Below are 20411 nucleotides of genomic sequence, written 5' to 3'. Positions count from 1 at the left end.
CTCCTGCTTGTGCATATTAATATAGCAAAGAGTGCTTTCAAGTACTGGTGTACCTCTTCATCTTTGTTTTCAGTTGTTCATATTTTCACTTTTCACTTTTGGTTCCATTTATGTGTAGCTGTGTTGTCAAAATTTCTAGAATATAATAAGCAGTGTGATATTCTCATAGTACTGGAGCTATTTTTAACTATAAACAGAGAATCTGAATCAACTCAAAATAAGCTGACAACAATTGCTTTATGAGCCAGAGGGTGAGGGAAATCTAAATTATGAGATGGCAGTACAACACGGTTGTGGTTTGCCAAAATGCTCTGTCATTCCAAAACAGTATTTCCCTGTCAAATTGTATTAATATATAATTACAATTTTAAAAACAATCCAACCCCTAACTTTTACCTTGAGTGGTGCTGAAAATTTTCAATCCACCAGATGGCTGATGTGCAATGCTAATTAGATTTATTTTTTATTTTTTTTACCTGGTTCTGTCTGTGCTGTACGTTTGTAGATATTAAGTGCAGATATAGGAATCTTAAAAGCAGTGAGGAGTTATTTTTAAAAAACAAATCCCCTTTTGTATCACTAATCACATCAGAAGAAAATTTGAAAGTTGAATGTGTGTGCTTATCCATACCAGTTCTCATTTTAATCATCAGTATTTGAAATGCCTTTTTTTCTCATTCATTTAAAACAACTTGATTACAGTGATTATTTTTTTTAACTGTCATATGGTTTCTGACTTATCCTGTCTTGCTCTTCTAGAAGGAGTTCTGGAAAGTCTACAAAAATGGACTTCAGGGAGAAAGTAACACAGGACATACCTGGTATTCATTTTACCTTGCATTTCCATTAATCATTGGCCTTTTTGTTATCCTCATTGTCATTTTTGTCATATGGAGATGCCTGTTTAAAAAGAAAATGCGTAGACAGTCAGTGTACGCGCATAGGGGAACCCACGAAGCGATGGGTGATGGCGCTGTGGCTGATGGCAGAGGTCCTCTTCCGCCGCCTCTCAGCATTGTTCATTCCCCACAGGAGGAAATGTATGAAGTCAGTGGGTTCTCTCCAGGAGCTCTGAGCTATACGGATGGACAGTCAGACTCAATATCCACAAGGCTCTCAAACTGTGATCCTCCTCCTTCATACGAGGAAGCCACTGGTGAAATCAGTATGAGAAGAAATGAAACAGAACAACATTTAGATCCACCCCCGCAATACGAAGACATTGTGAATTCCAGTTCAGCCGGTGCAATTGCACTATCTCCTATTGTCACCAGTACGAAGTAAAGCAAGAAGAATGCGATGGACTTTTTAAAAATTACTAATCATTTTGTAGCACTTTATCTTGGCTTATTATGCATTTCTGTAATTTAATGGACTTGTACAATGAATTTCACTTTTGGGTTAGATTCACTTGTTCTTTGGGTTTGGGATTCTTTTTCCCCTACAGCAAATCTTCAAAGATACAGAATCTGTATTAAGAGTGTAGTACAGATACAAATGTGGTGCTCTGTCATACTTCTCAAAAGTACCTCTGCTTTGTGGGATGTCACTTGTTTTATTCCAAACGCTGTCCACATTCCCTACAAGATTTGTTGAATCCCCCCTCTTTCTTACTGCAGACTGTCGGAATTGCCTGAAATAGGGAATCCTTAAGCAACATTGTAGATAGTTATTTACACTAAACGGGACTGATTTTGCAGTATTGCCTCCTTGTCTGGTTGGTTCCTTTTTCTCACTTGGATTTTTGTTAACATGCTGCACCCTATCCTGGGTCCCTGGAAGGCTGAAAGCAGTATGCCTTTGTGTTCAAACCAGTACCTCGTTAAGAGTATGCTGGCATAATAGCAATAATTTCAGACCTAGCAGAAGAGGTGTATTCTAAAGCTTTTTCTGTTACAACTCAAAATGCTGTAAATGTTTAGAAGCTAACAATTCAAGATACTAATTAGTGAGTTTAATGGTGTACTTTTTTTGTCTGTGTTCTGCCTTTCCTCTCTGTTTTCCTATCTGTTTTTACTTGTGTATTCTAGAAGTGAGAAGTGTGCGTATGTTAACTTTAGAACTTGAAAGTTCATGCAATGGTAAATAGGGAAATACTGAAATACTCGAGAGTGGATAATATCCTGATTGTAGCCTTCCTACTATAGTTTTCACTGGGACCAGGATGTTATCCACAAACAGATAAACCCAAAGGTATTATTTTCCTTTTTAAAAGGGAAAAAAAGGCAAAGCATTCATTCAGTGTATGTGACTTTTTTTTCCCCCCCAACTATGAAATAAAAAACCCTTCCTCAAATCCTGATAATCTCCTGCCTCTTGCATACGACTTACACGTACCATGTGTGCACCTTGTATTGGTGGCTGTGGAAATCCTCTGCAGAGAATACAGATATCTTTTTTTCAACAATAAATATATTTATTGCGTATGCATTCCAACCAGGTGCTTCTGTTGCAAAAGTTAACAATATGTTATAATGAAATAAATCTATTTCCATTTTTCATTATTTCTAAGAACAGAGCAGCACTTTTATCCATTACATGAATTCTTAGAGCGCACTCCCTTCTCAGCATACACAAGACTACTTTTTCACAGCTCTTAGGTTGCAAGTGCTCATCGGAGTAAGAGGTGCAGGGAAGCATATGTTAGTCCAGGCTGGCTCCAGAAGTTGTGTGGCCAGCCTGGCTCCGCTCTCTCCAGCTGTGAGCCGCGGGGCAGAACCACGAGGACCCGCAGTGTTGTATTTCTAAGGACACAGCACAGGCGTAGCCCCGAGCATTAGTCTGGAGTGACTTTTTGAGGCTGAAGAGATGTGGATTTCTGTCAGACTTAATGCAAGTTAGAATAGAGGCTTGTACAGAATTTCAACCACCTAGTTTAGACACTGATGGTAGTTTAGGTGGTGTAAGCTGTAGTGTGGCTTTTTTTTTTCCCCAGCTTGATTTAAAAGTTCATTGCTCAGTTTTGCTTGTGAATATTCACTTCAGTTTTCTTTCCCCCCACACCAAGGTAGCGTGGCATTATCTTTAGTATTGTTCTGTGTTCTGCTAGTCCAACTAGCACCAACTGAAATGTATTTAGCCCTGAAGGACTACTGTGTTACGTTGGCTTTCTTACAGCAGAACCCCAAACTGCATCTTGTTCCAAAGACCCCAAATGAAATACTAGTGCCATCCATCTGAAATCGCTCTTAATGTCTGAGATGTGCTGGTGTCTACCATCTCATGGGGGCTTGGCTTGGCTTTTCCCTAAGGAATTTTACAGAAAGCTGCTGAAATGTATGGTCATACATGGGTGTGTATATGCACACTTCTGTAAGAATTTCATATAATGCATTGACAAATGAAGTAGGATTTTATGATTAATTTTATGTTGTCATTCTTGGAAAAGAGTAGATTGCCTAAGTTGTCTTCTGGGTATCTTGAGATGCTAAGGCAAGTGGTATTACAGTTAATGGATGAACTCCAGGCCAAACTGTTGTCAAAAAAAACCCTCTTATTTATAATAGATGTTGGGCAGATAAGTACAATATGTTTTGGACACTTGTGGTAAGAATTGCCTGGGTCTTGGTTTTGGACTGTCTGACCTTTTCTTTTGAAGTGGTTTTAGCTCTTGTGTGTCCTGAATTGCCACTTATAGAAGTTAAAGCTCCTTTCATACTGAGCAACAGTTAATATACTGCTTTAGGCAGACATTACCAAAAAAAAGTGCCTCATCTCAACATGCAGGAACCACCTCAAAAAGAGCTGGTATTTCAATGTCCATGCCATATTGGCATCTCCTGTGCCTGCCAGCACAGCTGGTAGTTTTAGCAGTAACTTTTTTTTGTTTGGATGTAAGACTTTGCTGTAGGGAACCCATTTCACATTAGGTCATTCAGCAACTGTCATCATCCCCTGAACATGGGCAGTCTAGTTTAGAGATGAGCTGGCTTTTTTTTTTTCCCCCTCCTTTTTTATTGCTCTGTATTCCACTACCACTTTTAACAGCTTTATGTTTCTGGCTCCTAAGTTGAATATGTTGCTGTATCCTGTAGATACTTTTATGTGCAATGCAAAAGTGATGCTTGTCTTTCCAAAAAAGCCACAACCAAATATCTGAAATGATCTATGAGTTAAATTTATTGGGCTATGCCTTTTCCATGTACATGAGTATGAAAGCCATTGTGGGCTATAAACTTATGTCTTGGTGAATAAATTTCATAATGAAGCAAAACTTGCATGGGACAGTTATCCAAATGCATTTCCTCTGAGACATGAACAGCTTTCTCCATGTTGGAATAATGTCAAATTACGAATTACTTTGTTCTGTTTTGTGAAATGTGGGAAAATAGCTTAGTCTTGTGGCTAGCTTTTCTAATCTGATTGAAAAATAAAATTTCATTTGTACTGGGTTTTTATACAGCTTTTTTTGGGGGGTCACTTAGGTTTTTTTAATCTATCCAGTAATTGCATTGTCATGCAATAAATATTATAAACTTATAGTTGTACCTGTCTAAAGGTTTTCCAAGTTTGAATGCAGTACTGTCTTGACTGATGACATGAATAGTCAGGATACTGCCTTTCTTCCGAATGTATCATTGAATTTCATCTTGTATTAGGACTGAGATGATTTATCTACTAAAATTAACTTAAATATAAATGTTGCTGTTTTAAGAAATTATGGAAATTAATTACTTGCTTAGGTGATATTTAGCATTAGTGAAGGATGTTCTGTCTTCACTGGATGTAAATAACCTCTGATTACAGTATTGCGTATTTTAAAGGGGTTTGGTTTACATTAAATTATCCTATTTAAACATTTTTGCCTATGTTTATAGAAATTTTTTGTAACATTTGTTTTTGGATATGCTAAATAAAATTTTTTAAGATGCCTCTAATGTTTCAAAATGTCCATTCTACACAACAACGGTGAGAATTACCTTTGTATTTAAGTGGCGTTTTAATTTCCATTGTTATATGTACTTAATCAGTTGCATTGAATAAATTGTTTTGATAACAATATGTAAATATAATTTTGTTTGCAGGTAGACTTGATATTCTTTCAAAATTCAGGCTCAAATTTTAACCAGATTTGTAAATTTATTTCCCATTTAAAAAAAAAAAAGCATTTGTCATAGCCATCGCTAAGTAACAATCACAGGCAGAGGGAAAGCAGAAATTATTCTGTTACAACAAATTGAAACAGTGCACTCTAGCAGAAACATTTTTAAATCAGAGGACAATTTCAAAGTTGGCTTCAGCCATTTGAAAGAAAGTGATTTCAAAATTTGGCATCAGGTCTGGGAATGATGTAAAAAAAAAAAACCAAAAAAACAAAAAAACTAACCTTGCGTAATGATCCCTGCTGGAAACTAAAGATCTCCATTCCAGTCAGGACAAACTTTGTGTCATCCTTTCTTGCGCAGCTGCTGGTAAACAGGGTAATATGTCCCTGGTATTTTTCCTTGGCTTACCGCACGCCTGGAGTCTGTTGAAGATGTTAGTGAACCCGATAGGAGGTACGGAGCTACGGATCTTTGCGTTTCGTGAACACCGGTGCGCTTTTGTACTGGTCGTAACAAAAGCGCAAAAGGAGTCACTTGAAGCAACAAAGCGCGTGTGACTTTGCAAGCCGCCACGCTCCTATTGCAGCACCTTGCTCCCCCCCCTCCGCCCCCGGTAAGCTTTTATCTGCGTGGCTCGGACCAGCACCGTCCAAACAGAACGCTCTGCGTTCGCCTCAGTGGTATTCGCTGTGGCACCTTCGGTGTCCTGACCATGCATCCGTCAGCACTGGCCAACGTGTTTGCGCATGGTGCAATGCACGATTGCTTCCCCGTGCCCGACTTGGAGCTATTGAAACGCGGCGGATATAACGTTAAACTGGTATCGTGAATCTCGGTGTCTATAAAATACCAAATCATCGCACATGGTTACTAGCGATGAATGTTCATTATTTGTTGTTTCGTATGCCCTGAACGCCTCACTGCTGCTCTAAATCACACTGATAGATTCCTTTTTATCTTCTGCATAACGTGACCTTTGTAAATATTTCCTAGTGCTACTTGCTGATTTTTAAAAAGAAGAAAAACCATGTTCAGCTGAAAGTGAGGTGACATCTGTACTATTTCATTGCTTGCTGCACACACATTTGATTGATTTGCTACAGGGTAATTGAGCTTTGAGCTTTGCCAGAAAGTTGAACTACACTTTTCTTTTGCAGTGGGATCTCAGTAATTGTATTTTTGATTTGGCAGTGAGTTATCGAATGCTAAGTAACAAGTCAGTTCAAGAAAGGCCTTGCCTACATTTTCTTAATTGTATATATTATGCAGCATTTGCTTAATATTTAGCTTTCTGCAACAATGTTTGCTGTAAATATTGGGACAAGTGTCCTCTTTCCCTGTCCTGTCTCACTGTATCATGCAATAAAAACACACCAACTCCTGTGCTGTTTCCCCTGTCTTAGAAACGACAAGAACTTCCAGCACCTTTCCAGTACCTAAAGGGGGCCTACAGGAAAGCTCTTTAACAGGGAGTGCAGTGGTAGGATGAGGGGTAATAGGTTGAAAATGGCGGAGGGTAGATTTAGATTTAGATATAAAGAAGAAATTCTTCCCTGTGAGGGTGGTGAGGCACTGGAACAGGTTGCCCAGAGAAGCTGTGGATGCCCCCTCCCTGGAAGTGTTCAAGGCCAGGTTGGATGGGGCTTTGGGCAACCTGGTCTAGTGAAGGGTGTCCCTGCCCATGGCAGGGGGGTTGGAACTAGATGGGCTTTGAGGTCCCTTCCAACCCAAACTGTTCTGTGTGATTCTATGAACTAAGATTCAAAATACCTTTTAGCGTGACCTGCCCTTTCCTTTTCTGACTGGAAGCTTTGTACATACCTGTGTGGCTCCCAGAGTTAGTTGAGAAGTTTAAAGCATGAAGGAAATAAGTACTCAGAAAATTTATTTTGATACTCCCAGCAATAAAATCTCTGTAAAAGGAGTAATCTGTACCAGACTCTCTCCCTGACCTTTCCCGTGGCATAGGATGTGTTTTCCCACAGAACAGACCGTGGACCAATTCCATAGGTCAGAGGTTCCCAATATAATATTTCTTTATTTCCTACTCAACCACTGCTGCTGGCAGTGGCAACCAACTTGAGTTGTTTACTCAATGACTGCATACTGCGAGGTCCGTATAGATCTTGGGACCCAGGCTTGCCTCCTTTCCTTCCTTGTCCCCTTACCTTGCTGCCTTGCACCCCACGCAGCATTTCAGTGCCGGACAAAATAAACAGGGCTGAATGCCGGCATTTGGGGCCAGATGCAGGCATCGGTCTGCTGTGACACGTGGTGAGGCACGGGCTGTTACCAGCTGCGGCCTTTTAACTTCCAGTCTTAATGCAGCCACCACACGGGGATCATTTCCAAGATTAAAACCACTGCAGACAGCATTTCTTGCCAGGATTTTCTGTGAAAAGTGATACTGTCAGAGAAAAATAAGGACAATGTGACCAGCTCAAAAATTTTCCCCAGCTGGTACCCCTAAACTGTCTTATCACAAATAATTTATTTCCATTTACTATTAGAATTGTTATGTTTTCTTTCTTCCTTTCATTTTTGTATTGTCTGCTTTTCTGTTCATGGTTCTATTGTAACCATAGGTTTTTCCTTACAAGTGAATGAAGTGAAAATATATTTGCCCTCTGAAAGAAAACCTCACGTATGAGAGTTGGTCAGACTAAATTTTTTGTATGTACCCACCTCACCAGAGTTTTAAATAAAACCAGAAAGTCCCACGTTGATGGCTGCTGTGTTTCCCGATGGTGATATTTAAATCTCAGTATCCCCTTTTTGCATGCTGTCTTGTGGGTTTGTGTTTTTGAACAGTAGGTCGGTGTCTCTGAATGTACTTCTTCTATTCAACAGCCGCGTGAAATCATATTTTAGGTCATTTCCAACTCACCTACAACTTCAAGAGTGCTGGTAAAAGTACAACAAATGCTGGGCACGCTTGCACGTTCATTTGCTAGTAGTGTAGGCAGCAGTGAGCAAATTCCTCTCCAAAAGTACCCTGCGAGTGGGGAAGGTTGAAGGTAAATAAAATGCAAACAGCTGCCTTCCTTGCAAACAAAAAGTGCTAACCCCAAACCTAAGCCTGACTCTGCTGCCCTGGGCGGCCCCGCTGCATCGGAGAGGGTTTGGCACAGGACCAGCCATCTGCGGCACGGCTCCTTGTGTCCTGCGGGCAGCAGCCCGTCCGCCGGCACAGCGAGCCCCGTGGGCTGGGAGAAGGCTCGGCACCCTGACAGGCAGCACAACCCAGTCAGTTCTACGTTGGGGCTTCTGTGGGTTTTGCCCACAATCAGCATATTGTACTATTTTAGGTTCTCTTCTCCACGTGTGGGTGCTCATCAGAATTTGAGGCAACAGAACATTGCTTTAGCGTCTGCGTGGCTCTAACAGTGCCCTGGGAACGGCTCTCTCCCACGCCCACACCGCGTTGGTGCAGCCTGGCTCCACCAGCCGTGCCCGGCGTAATGCCCCCGCGCCCTGGGAACAGCCTGCCCAGCTCCGCAGAGCCTGCGCTGGGCAAAGCGGCCCAAGCCCTGCTCAGAGTAGAGTTGTTACCAGCTGTAGGAATTGTTACTAACACTTACGCAACTTTCTTACTCTTGTTCTGAGCTTCGGAATTGTTTTAACAGTTGCATAACTTTTTGCAAAATGAAAGGATGTCTAGCTTGTTTAGTCAGATATGTCTAGTCATGGTAAAAAGCTAGACGCTTCATTTTTCTGGTTTTGGGGTTTTTTTCCTCTTGCTGATTTTTGCATTTCATTTAATAACAGTGCCGAATAATGATACCTCCTTGTTCTGTTCCCCCCCTGAAATCTTTCACATGGTCTTATATCAAAGTGCAGAAAAGTTGATATTTTTATTGTGCAGATTCTTCAGAAGAAACGTAGCTTTGGAAATAATTTCTAATTTTTTTTCTCTTTGAAATTTTCTTCCGCTTTATAAAGTGTTATTTGTAGCTCAGTTTCCCTTTCCGTACCTATTTGTGCTGCCACTTTCACTACCTTTCAGCCTTTCCACACAGGCAGCTTGACTCTGTGAAAATGCTACGGTCTCCTCCACTAGCAGAAGTGTTTAGAAACAGCTTTTTCTGTCCTGCACAATGCTTTCAGATGTCAACATTTACTGTTCTGCATCAGCACAAAATTGACAGCCTGAAGACTGTTCACAAAATCATGATACCAGCGCCAGAAGACTCAGTGGCTTGGGGCTGTCAGCAAACCCCCAGCCCACGAGGAAGGCTGGTTCTCACCCTGACCTTGCCGTTCACCCACGCGCCTGGACTCAGGGATTGGAACGTGAGTTTCCTGCATCGCAGGGTATTAGGTTGCTTTGCACATTGCACTAGGCTAGTAGGCTTCATCTTTTTCAAACTTCAAAATCCCTTGATATTTCCTATAGTATATGCAGATTTCTGTGGATAGTGAATTTAAACTACTTACCATAGACTTAATTTACTTAATTAGCTTCTTACAAGTTGCTGGAAAGCAGATCAGTATTTTTCTGTTAAGGGCTATCACAGGGTGTGGGTTTGAGCCACTCCTCCGGGGGTTTTTGTATGCTGGTGGCACCAACTTCCCCATTATAATTTTGGATCACAAATTCCATCTGGAACCTGAAAAGTCTCTGCCACTGCAGGTTTTGTTGCTTGTTTTCATCAAAACTGGCATGGTCGCATGAGCAATTTTATCTTCACTGAATTACTCTTCAGTATAGAAGAGTTTATTAAAAAAATTCCTGAGCAGCAGTAGTTGATGGCTATATGATTGACTACAGTGATGTCTCCTAGCAACTCAGCTGAAAAAAGATCATCCAACATTGCTCATTTGTCCAGAGACTTCCAGATTGCTGTGTAAAAACATGTTTATCTTGATGAGGCTGACTAAACCATCTCACTTCACCAGTACTTCCTACACCAAATTTTGTGCCATACTGTTGAAAATGCTTCTCTGAGAGGGACTTTAAAGGCATAAGACCCTCTCAGACTCCTGTTTTGGGGCAAGACACATGCAAAAAGCTGTCCCAGGCAGCTGAGTAGCGCTACCCAATGTCACCAAAACATTCACTTCCCTCTGGCCTTCCCTTTCCCAGCAGCTTTTCTGTGCCAGGGCTTGCAAAGGGTAAAGACCCGTAGGGTTCATTTTGCTGTCAGACATGGGTCTTCACAGTCAGGTACAGCCTGTGGACCTTTCACTTGGCATCTCCTCTGTGCTGATGACAATGACAACTAACTGTCTTGCTAGCAGTCAACATCATTTCAATAACCCTTTCTTTTAAAGAGATTGCTATTGTTAGTTGTGAACAAATGCTCCTCTTCCACAAGATTTCAGAGGCGAGATGCTGTAAGATGCTACCCTGCTAGACGCTAGCCTTCTCCTCGTGGCGTTCCCCTCTGCTTTCTCAGACGATAGCCTCCTCAGGCTGCGATGACACCGTATGTTACCATCACAGCCACTGTCTGTGTTGATCTGAGGCTGGCTAACATTCAGCACAGACTTGGTGAAGGTGTTGCTGGGTGGCAGAGATGCTGTCCTTTCCCCCTCCTGAAGAAGAGGGGGACGCACTGATGTAGAGCTCACTGGGATGTGGTCCTGGAGCGCAGGCTGCTGCGGCGCATGCCCCACGGTAGCAGCCGCTCTGCCTGGCCTGCTCTCTGTGTTTGACCATAAAGTAATGCCTCTGAGAAGCAGATGCTGTCACTGTTAAGAGGCCTTTTTTGCTTAAACACCAGCCTATTGCAACATGCTGTGCATGACCAAAGCTCACACGGAAAGAACTGCTCAAGCTACGAGTGAGATGCGTATTTCTGCAGGGCTGTGAGACCTGTGCCGGCTGCCTGTTGGCCTGAGGTAGCCATTCTGCTCTACGAACCCCTAAGCTGCCATGGACCTCTCTGCTTGGGAGATCGCTTCTCTCCTTGTGCCATAGCCCTGCAACTACCGGTAGCAATTACCTTAGCTAGATTTGTGCTCCAGAGGATGTTGGGTGAGCATCAAAAGCTTTCCAGGTCCATGGAGTCACCTCTCTCTCTCTGACTCGTGTGGCCTTAATTTTAATTTCCTGAGGGCATGTTGTAAAAGCTGCATTTTTTACAAGGCTTTGAAGGGAGTATAAAGAAATTATGTGTGTGCGCTTTTGAAATGTTCCTGCCATCACCGTCCAGTGCCTGATACAAATTGTTTTCTTCACTTTGTTATTTAAACTCCTGGCAGGTGAGTTAATTAATTTTAATAGAATGCTACAGGGTGGGTTTTGCAAGTCTAATTATTGGAAGGGCACTCAGAAATGTTAAAAGGTCTCTTTTAATGCCAAATGTAAAGAAAGTGATACAATTAAATAATAGTCTAGTATTTTTCTTAATTAAAAAAAAAAAAAGGAAGAGAGAAAAAGAAAAGGAAGAGGCCAGGTCAATTGAAGCAATTACACTAGTAAGACTACAGGAGTGTTAGAAGTCCTCCATATCCCTTGGGTTTGTTCATGTATGCATATCTCTGATATCTTTCTAGCTTTACTGTCTATATTTGGATCTAGTTAACACAGACTTCTCTGCTTTGACTTGGCCTGCCTTCGTGCTGCGGCTGATATCAAGATACCCCGCAAATCCACAGTGAGGAGATCATCAAAATGGGGATATTGGATCAGTCACACAGTACCAACCACCCTCAAGGGCAACCAGAGATACTGGTCTGCTAAACTGGATCAGCCAGTGCCAGCACCCCTGGTATCTGTGCGAAAGAGTCAGCCTGGAGAGAGGGTTAATCGGAGGCTCGTTGGCGTGCGGCGAGGCAGCGGGGAGGGAGGCGTGCAGGAACGCTGAGGCTATCCCAGCAAACGTAGGGATTGCCTAACCAGATAGGTGCTTTCATTTATCAGGATTTTTTAAATCACCTCTCTGTTCCTTTGGTGGTGTCTATAAGGCTATCTCTACAGGGCAAGTAGATAAAGTGTCCCCTGAAGCCAAGAGATTTTCAATATTTTTCTTGTAGAAGAAGATAATTTCTGTCATCAGCATGTCTCCTCCTTGTTTCCCTTTTAAGGCTCCGGCTGTAACACCGATAGTTTGACCTGCCGTATTTCACCTTAAGAAATCAATGAAGTGATTGAAGATGGATTTCTACATATGTTTATGTATTCACCTATCAAGTCCGCTCTACCATGTGTATGAGAATACCTCTGAGGTTAGAGTAGCAAGTTCCTGTACCTGCCTCTGGCTTTAAATGTGTTGAATGGTTGACTCTTGCTGTGGTTGAAAAGCACTGATACAGAACCGAGGGGAGTTAAATCTTGCTGTATTTCAGGTATTTTCCCTTTAGTCATGTTCCTCTTGAACTGAAACTCTTCAGAACACCCCTTCACAGATGAGGCTTTCTTTTTTATTCTAGCCTATTCCAAGGTAAATTTATAATAGAAGTTTTCTTTCACTTGTGTATAACCTTGAGAAAGACTCTTCCAGCTGGTAGCTTGACTAACCTTACAAAGAACAGAGTTGAGCAATTTTGTCTAATCTCATCATGTTGGAAAAGATGTATTAAGCTTGAATTAAAAAATGAAAAGATTAAAAAGGCAGTGGTTGTGCAAAAGTCCATTCTCATTACATCTTTCCAAGTAACCATTTCAAGCTTTTATCTGTTGTTGAGCTTTGTTTCTATCGCTGATAAAACCAATATGAGACAAATAATGAAATATTGATTTAGCAACTTGAAACGTTTTAAACTGCCATTTTATTCAACGCATCCATAGGCAGCACAGCTGAATGAAAATTTTATTGCAGACTGAATGAACCTATTGGTTTGAGCATGACACGATGAAATTGTAACATAGCAATAAAATCACAGGGCACATTTATGCCATCTGTTTCATAGTGAAAAAACGAAGAACATTTTGGTGATGGCCCCAAACGATAAATCTGGATTTAGAGAAGAAAAGCAATTGGAGCTTGTAACGTTAGGAACAGCGTAAGATGCTGCACATCCTCCTGTTGCTCAGCTGCAAAGTTCTCCCAAGTGTTTCTTGTTTTAGGCATCCTCAGCTGTTACAGTCTGTTGGGTTAAGGGCTCAGAGAAACATCTTTAAGTCACAGAACACTGATTCAACAGATGTTTGCCTCTTCCTATCTCATCTGCTGCTTTTATCACCTTTTCATTTTTGGAGTGGGCAGGAGGGAAAGCGGTTGGGCTGCATTGCTGCACCATCCGTCAGTGATAGGAAACAAAGTTAAAGGGTCACGGTCTATTAGCAGGAGGCAAGTATTAAACAGTTTTGTTCAATCTTCCATCAAAACAATGTAAAATCTATGAGCTGAGCCCTGGGTTATCAGAAAATGAGGGAACTAGATTACTGTAAATCATGTAGTGTGTGCAGAAAAGGTGTTTTCCTTTGGAAATCAGTGATGTAAGATAAGCAGGTTCTCTTATTCTGACCAATCTTCAACCATTTGATATTGTGGCCCTTGTATTTTTAAATATCCTGTGACTTTAAAGAAGGGCCTATAAAATACTGTTCTTGTAGCTATTGAAATCTGTAGATACGGAATGTGATTAAGATGGGTAATAAATCCTTATTTAAATCATTTTTGTTGCAAGGTTGTAAATGTTATGGCATAGCTACCTGATAAGAAATAAAAACATCTTTCTTCTCTGGTGGGTGGGATCTCTTGCAGGGTGTTTCTCCACAGTTTCTTACTGTTTTCTGTGTGTCCCCTTTCCCACAACAGCCCTTTGTAATGTACCCGGGTGACCTTCCTCTAATGGTATCTGCTCAAAGTCCGTATATTGACTTTTGGAGGAGGAAAGGAGAAGACAAAAGGTGTCAGGGCTGTTGAAGCCACTAGCTTTTAGTCCAGCTACAGCACCACGATTGCCTTGGGGCATCTGTGCACACTGCCAGTGGCAAAACCCCGCTCTGGCATGTCCTCCTCCGTTCAACTACCCATCCCCAGTTCCTAGTCCTGGTTCCTCAGCCTGCCAAAACACGGCGAGTGCACGCTTTCCTACAGCCTCCCCCGCAGCCTGCTGCTTTACAGAGTGAGACCTTCGTAGATAATTGCTGTGAGTCCACCATCAACTTCTCTGAAGGAGGTTTTCATCCTTACCCAGCTGTCTCCATTAGGCACCCAGATCCCTGCCTGGCACAAATCGGTGCCCCTCGGTTTTCAAACAAGAAGGATGGAAGCAACCGGGTTTGTTTGTGTTTAAGCTGCAGAAGGCACAGTTTTCATTTTTTTATAGCGTTCACCAGTATTAGGATGAGAGCTTGAAAAGTGTCATTAAAATGAAGAATGGTCGCAAGGTAATAAAGAAACAATCTTCTCGCTTTAAGGACTTGAGCTAAAAGCTAAATGACTGTAGTGGCTCAGATTGTAAAAGCAGTGGGAAATTTAATGAACAGTGACCCCACAGGAAAGTCAATCTGTCTGTTAATGTTTAGTTTTGTCATTTCTTCTGAAAAGTAATAAACTTCTATTACATAATGTATTGGTTATGGAACCTGGGGTCAGGCTCCCGTTGAGCTTAACTCTGCCAATCTGTCTCAGCTGAAATTACTGACCTTCCCCGTGTAATAGGTAAACATCCCAAGCAAGAAATAAGTACGCAGGTACTCAGGAAAACAGTTATGGTTGTGGGGAAAGGAAGTTGTTGTGAACTTGATGGCAAAAGCTCTGAAAGGTTTGCAAATTCCCCTAATATTAAGCTGATTCAAGCAGTTAAATTATTTGAAATATAAAGAATGAAACTATGATTAATTAGTAGAGGCTGATGCCCCAGTTCTGTAACATGTCATTCATCTGGATGCTGTAGAATATTTCTTGCAAAGCTTGTAGCAAAGGTGGTAATCAAATAAGAGATAAAAATATGAACCTCTTTGCTTATGTTTAGCTATTAAGAACATGTATTTACGTAACCAGGTAGTGGGAAGAGGCACCTTAACAGCTAGCTGATTTAAAGAAGCGTATGTTAGCTACAAGCTAAAATAATAAAGCTAAAAGCAGGAAAGCTGCAAAATTTGGAGAGCACGGTCCACACAGGTTGCTGCTGTGAGCACAGGCCTGGAAGAGGCTGGAGAAGTCATCTGCTCCTGTCTCCTGCCACCAGGCAGAACCAGCCCTGTCTTATAAAGTTCTTCATTTGGGCTAAAGTTTCAAGTTGGCTTCATTTTACTCTTACCTACCTCTTAAATCAGAAGCTGATCCTGTTTGGTTATGCTTTGTGACTTTGAGTGGTTTTGCACAGCAGCTTTGGGACTGTGTGTGGGTGGGATGTGACTTTGGAAGTAGCTGAGCTGAAGCTGACAAAACTTTTCAGGCTTCGCCACTCTTCTTTTCCCCAGACAGTGGGGATTATCTGGAGTCCAACCTCTACACATGCACATCCCTCCCAGTGTTCAAATTTAACCAGAGATTTATGAATTGGTTACATACTGCATGTCACACTAAATCTGTATTTTCTTCTTCATGATACTTTAGTAAAAATTGTGTAGCCCTATTTACATATGTGTCAGATAAAATTTCTTTAAAGTCTACTCAAGTTTATTTTTGCTTAAAAGCCTATTGCAATTTATGGCCAAATATATAACACAAGTAAAGCTTCACATTTAAAAAGTTATAGGGCTTTTTATAGTTTCCATCTCCCCCCCTCCCCCCTCCTTTTTCTTTTTTTGTTGCTGGCTGGCATTTGGTTCTGTGGGCTGGAAAAACTGCTTTCCCCAATAGTAACATCCTTTTCCATCAAGCAAATCTTGTTGATGCAAAGGAAATTTTCCAGCCGGCAGTTTGCTCTTGCTGAAGTACAGTGAAAAGTTGGTAAAAAATAGTCTGGAGAAGGCCACTGTTTTCATGAAGACGAATGAACCTACAAAGGGTGATACTGGTCTCCAGCCTGTCCTGGCAGCGGGGCAGCCCCGGGGCAGAGCCGGGATGGGGACGGTGACCGGGGACCACCGCTGGCACAGCGGGGGTCTGGGGCAGCTGCGTGGCCGAGCCGGGGCCCAGCAGGTGAAGCTGGGGCGGCCGGGTCTGCTCCAGCCTGGGGCTGAGGCCCCCGACGCCCTTCCTCACCGGCTTTCCCCACCGGAGCTGGCCCTGGGCAGGGGCTGCAGAGCCCCAGGTGCCCCGGCCCCGGCCCGGGCAATGGTTTGATCCCCGTAACCAGCAGGATCCTCCTTTTGTGCCGCCTGTTGCCTTCTGCCTGCTCCGCACGGGTGTGACGGGGCAGACAGGAGGTCGGCAGCCTCCCAGCCTGGCCCCGCTGTGCCCTTTGCTTCTTTGGCACGCAGTCCTGAGGCACCACTATTTTTACTCGTGCTTTAATCTGCTAAGCGTTCTTATCAAACATATTTTGTCTCCCCCCGCCCTGGCAGCGTGGTGCGTGTTCAGCGTGCGCGGCCAGCAGCAGCAGCAGCCGCCGCTCGGTGCCCCTGCACTAGCGTGTACCCAGCTTCATGCTGCATCGCTCCCACCGCACCTTTTTCTGAGCAGAGCTTCCTGGTGTCTTTCCTGAAGTCAGTTTGGAAACTACAGACTTACTAAAGATTTCTTTCAAATGCAACTTGTGGGGAAAGATACTGTATCAGACTTCTTTGCGAGGAGTGTATGTGGCCTCTCCGGCCAGCAGAAAAGCCCTGGGCAGGAGAAGTGCAGAGGTAACAGTGCTCCCTGCCCCGCCACGGTGTCCACATGAAAGACAAAACAAAAATGAAGGTAAACTAATTTTTACTTTTCTGTGATAGCAGCACAGCCGCTTCTCTCAGCGGGGCACAGCACCATTAGAGACGGATCTGTCCTCATTGATACAGAAGTATTTGCTTCATCCAGGCAGTTCTGCGAGTGCAGAGTTTCTTTCCAACCTGCCGAGACTCAACCCCTCAGTGCTGCCACAGTCTCTGCAGCACAAATGACTCTTTGCTTTCCACCATCTTCACTCCCGCCCTCGGGCGGCTCAGTGCCTGTGTCTGACACGGTGCGTGCAGGGGACCACGTGCGTGAGCAACAATTTCATAAACAGTGACTAATTAAACTAGTTACTTCCTCCATTCCACAGAGCTGCCCAATGGTTTACAGCAATTAAATAGCACGATATGTGGGAGAAGCACACATAGTAATGTCTATGCCATGCTAAAAATGTTTACCCTTTTGTGCACCCTGCACCCTGTCCCTGTTCCTGCCGCCTGCCCAGGCCGGCGCACCGGGCTGCAGGCTGACCAGCCGGTTTGCTCCGGAGGAGTCAGTGCTGCCAGGCCTCCCTGCAACCTCCTCCCTGCCTTCCTGCCCTCCTCATCGGCTGCTCATCCTGCTGCAAACAGTGCGGTCATAGCCTGCGCGGTCCTTTATCTCACCTTTTTTATTCATTTTAAACGGTTGCTTGTAAGAATGTGTTTCCTCCTTCCAACAGCACTACTCATAGCATTTCTGATGTGGTTCGTCTCTCATTTACTTGTCAAGAGCTGGTTAACGACTCTGTGTTCTCCTTTCTAATAGCTGGTGACATTGCAAATCACTACCAGAGCCTGGAGCTGGCAAGTAACTTCTGTGTAACACAAAGCAAAGACAAATCGCTCTTCCAGAACTGAATCACTCAGAAGAAAAATATTTCAGCTGCATCTGATAAGACAGCTGCAAAATATGCATGGCCTTTTGGAATATAAGACAGAATATGAAGTATGTGGGGAAAAAACATTTTTGGATGGCATTATCAAAAATGTTTAGCATATGGTTAGCAGTTTCCAGTCAAGAGGAAGATAAAGCTTTTATAGACTGCAGTAGGAGCAGTGATTTGCTGTCAGTGGCACTTCCAAAAAGCTCAGTCGGATCAACCAGGTTAGGAAGTGATACAGAAATTTGTCAGCTAAACAAGGGAGGATAGAGACCTGAGGGTGAGATACAAAATACATTATTTAGTTGCATAAGGGTCAATGAAAGTAAGGATGTGAACCTATAGAATTTTATTCATACTGTTAGTCCTATAAACTGATAAACAGGCTACCCCATGAGGATGAGTTGTAGCACCGAGCCTCCAGTTTAGTTGTCTTATAGAGCGTCTGAGATATGAAAAAACCTGAAGTTTTCTTCCAGTGTTCAGCGGTCCTAGATTGGATAGCAGCAGCGGGTCAGATTAGCTTCTGTGAGATGAAAGAAATTTAATGCATACTGATTATATGTTACCGCTATAAGCAAAATAGCAACACTTTAAAAGAGTAAACGCTGTTTCTATAAATACTATGCATGCACCGTGGAATGAAATTCTCGGTTCAAGAGCCCGATCGTTTCCCGCAGGGCGGCAGGGAAGCGCCGTGGCTGTTGCTATATTGCCCTCTCGTGGGCCGAGCCCCGAAGCAGCAGCTGAAGGTGCCGGAGCCGCCAACTCCCCTCCTTCGGTGCCGGGGGCTTTCACCGGCCCGAGCTGAGGGGCCGAGTGATGCCCTGCCTGAGGAGAAAGTGTTGAGAGACCAGTGCGTGGTAAATCTTTAGTCAAAGAAGTTCATTTTCCCCTAAATCTTCTGTTTCTGCATTTCTGTAGCAAGCAGCTCTGAGGCTCGGTCCCTACTGGAATTGCAAAGATTGTCCCAGAACGCCCAAACAATAAGCAGTCCAAACACGGTACAACTCCTCCTCCCAGTTCTCATTCCACGGGACTTGACGTAGCAAACAGTAATTAAAAAGTGGGAGGATGAACAACATTATTTCGTGGCGTAGTGCACAGAGGAAGCGCATGTCAGAAGCGAGGACAGGGTACTAGGGAAGAAAGTCTTCACGCAGATCCATTTTGCTTTATCGTGAATGATGCCATCTATCACACAGATTGCTGCAATTGCCTCCCACGTTGTTATATCTCATCTCTATTCTGTGCTCTACTTCTGGGAATTTTAAAGCAGCATTTTCCTGTCTAGCCAAGGTACTTTTGTCACCCGCACTGAGAGAGTTGTCTGAGTACTTCATGGTCTCTGAAATATTTATCCTCTCACTTTTCTTGTCAGGTAAGGAAATTCTCCATTTTGCAGATGACAAAGTGAGGCACACGGATTAATTCTCAGCTCCAAAAGGAGATTTATGCATGCAAAGTGGTGCTTAGGCAGAGTTTAAGAGTCTATATCCAAAATGTACATTGCAAAAAGCCCTGTTCGATGGCTGGAGGTGTCTGCTGGCACGCAGGAAGCTGGCAGGGAGTTCCCTTTGCCTGAGGGAAAGGAAAAGTGACAGTGGTTCAACTTCTTGTTATGAGCCATTTATTTCTGTATATGAAATACAAGTTCCTAAATAAAACCGCATTCAGCCAGGACTTCACATGCAGCCTGTGCTACTAGCAATCACGTTGGGGTGGAGGAGGAGGCACGGCCTGCAAAGCTCCCAGAGGGGAAGGAATCAATATATGATCTTGTCCTACCCTGCTGTGAAAAGCTGAGGGAAACACTGCCTCCCTTGTTTTATGCACGAGACACCTCCATCCCCAGAGAAAAACTTCCCTGAGAGCCTACTGCAGTGTGAGCAGTCACGCCATACACCATCCTGGCTTCGCATAGCTGACCAGCTAGGTGTATGCTTCATTTGTGAGGCTGTTTGGGGCCTGACCTGCTGTTCAGAATTCATTTCACAAGCCTGAACTATCCTGGAGTTCAATTAAGATGACTTTATCACAAAACATGATGCCCTACTTCTGTCCAATAACCTAGAGCGCTGCTCCAGGAAACATAAAATCTGCATCCTGGGCACTTCTAATCCCATGAAAGTTTGAGTGTCTACCTCCCTGAACTTAGGAAAATGCCCTAAACATCAGGCACTGCATATTTGGTGTGGGAATGGTCCCCATTACTCTTGGGCCATTGTACATCTAAGAACGGAAGGACCACGGCACCAGTGGAGAGCAGCCATGACCTGGAGCTCAGTGGCCTGTGTGTTTCCTGAGGGCAGGACCCTGGCTCCTGCTCTAGAGCATTTTCTCTGTTTTATATAAGCACTATGTTTCAACCTTCCTAGTAGCCTGAGGAACCACAGAGAGCCCCTCCGCAGGCTAAGTGGCTATAGCCAAGGCTACCGATCCAGCCCCCACGGGTACACTTGCCGTCTGCTCTCACAAATTCAGCGCTTTTGACTACAGAGCAGTCTGAGCTCAGTAGGAGAGGTGAGGATCACCTGAGTACAAAATGCCCCATAAGCTGGCAGCTAACATATCTCCCCGTGATGCAGAGCCATCGGTTCAAATGCCTGCAAGGGTGATGTGGTCTGGGATTTAGCTCTCGCCTCCTGGGCACATTTCCTAGTCCCTGGCTATGGAAGAGAGCAGCCAAGACACTGCAGAGAGTCCTTTCAGGGCTCTGAATCCCTGTTTCTCTGGAGAAACATCAAAGACAAGGTTTCAGACACAAAACTGTCTCGGTGTTTC

The 20411-nt window shown here is 43.4% G+C and overlaps 1 protein-coding gene across 3 annotated transcripts in view; it reads left to right on the top strand.

Annotated features, from left to right (window-relative positions):
• Positions 1 to 5001, top strand: part of PRRG1 (proline rich and Gla domain 1) — a 40421-nt gene extending 35420 nt beyond the window's left edge. For 2 of the 3 annotated variants that reach the window (XM_054837202.1, XM_054837193.1), the window contains exon 4: positions 760 to 5001. In XM_054837202.1, the coding sequence (XP_054693177.1) occupies positions 760 to 1284 (525 nt within the window). In that variant the 3' untranslated portion in view covers positions 1285 to 5001. The remainder of the gene's footprint in view (positions 1 to 759) is intronic. The other variant, XM_054837212.1, reaches the window with a different exon arrangement.
• Positions 5002 to 20411: the final 15410 nt, after the last annotated feature.

This window comes from Grus americana, chromosome 1, assembly GCF_028858705.1.
Source record: "Grus americana isolate bGruAme1 chromosome 1, bGruAme1.mat, whole genome shotgun sequence".
NCBI classification, from domain to species: Eukaryota; Metazoa; Chordata; class Aves; order Gruiformes; family Gruidae; genus Grus; species Grus americana.
The sequence above is the reverse complement of the archived record's forward strand: the minus strand, read 5'-3'. Positions and strand labels throughout refer to the sequence as shown.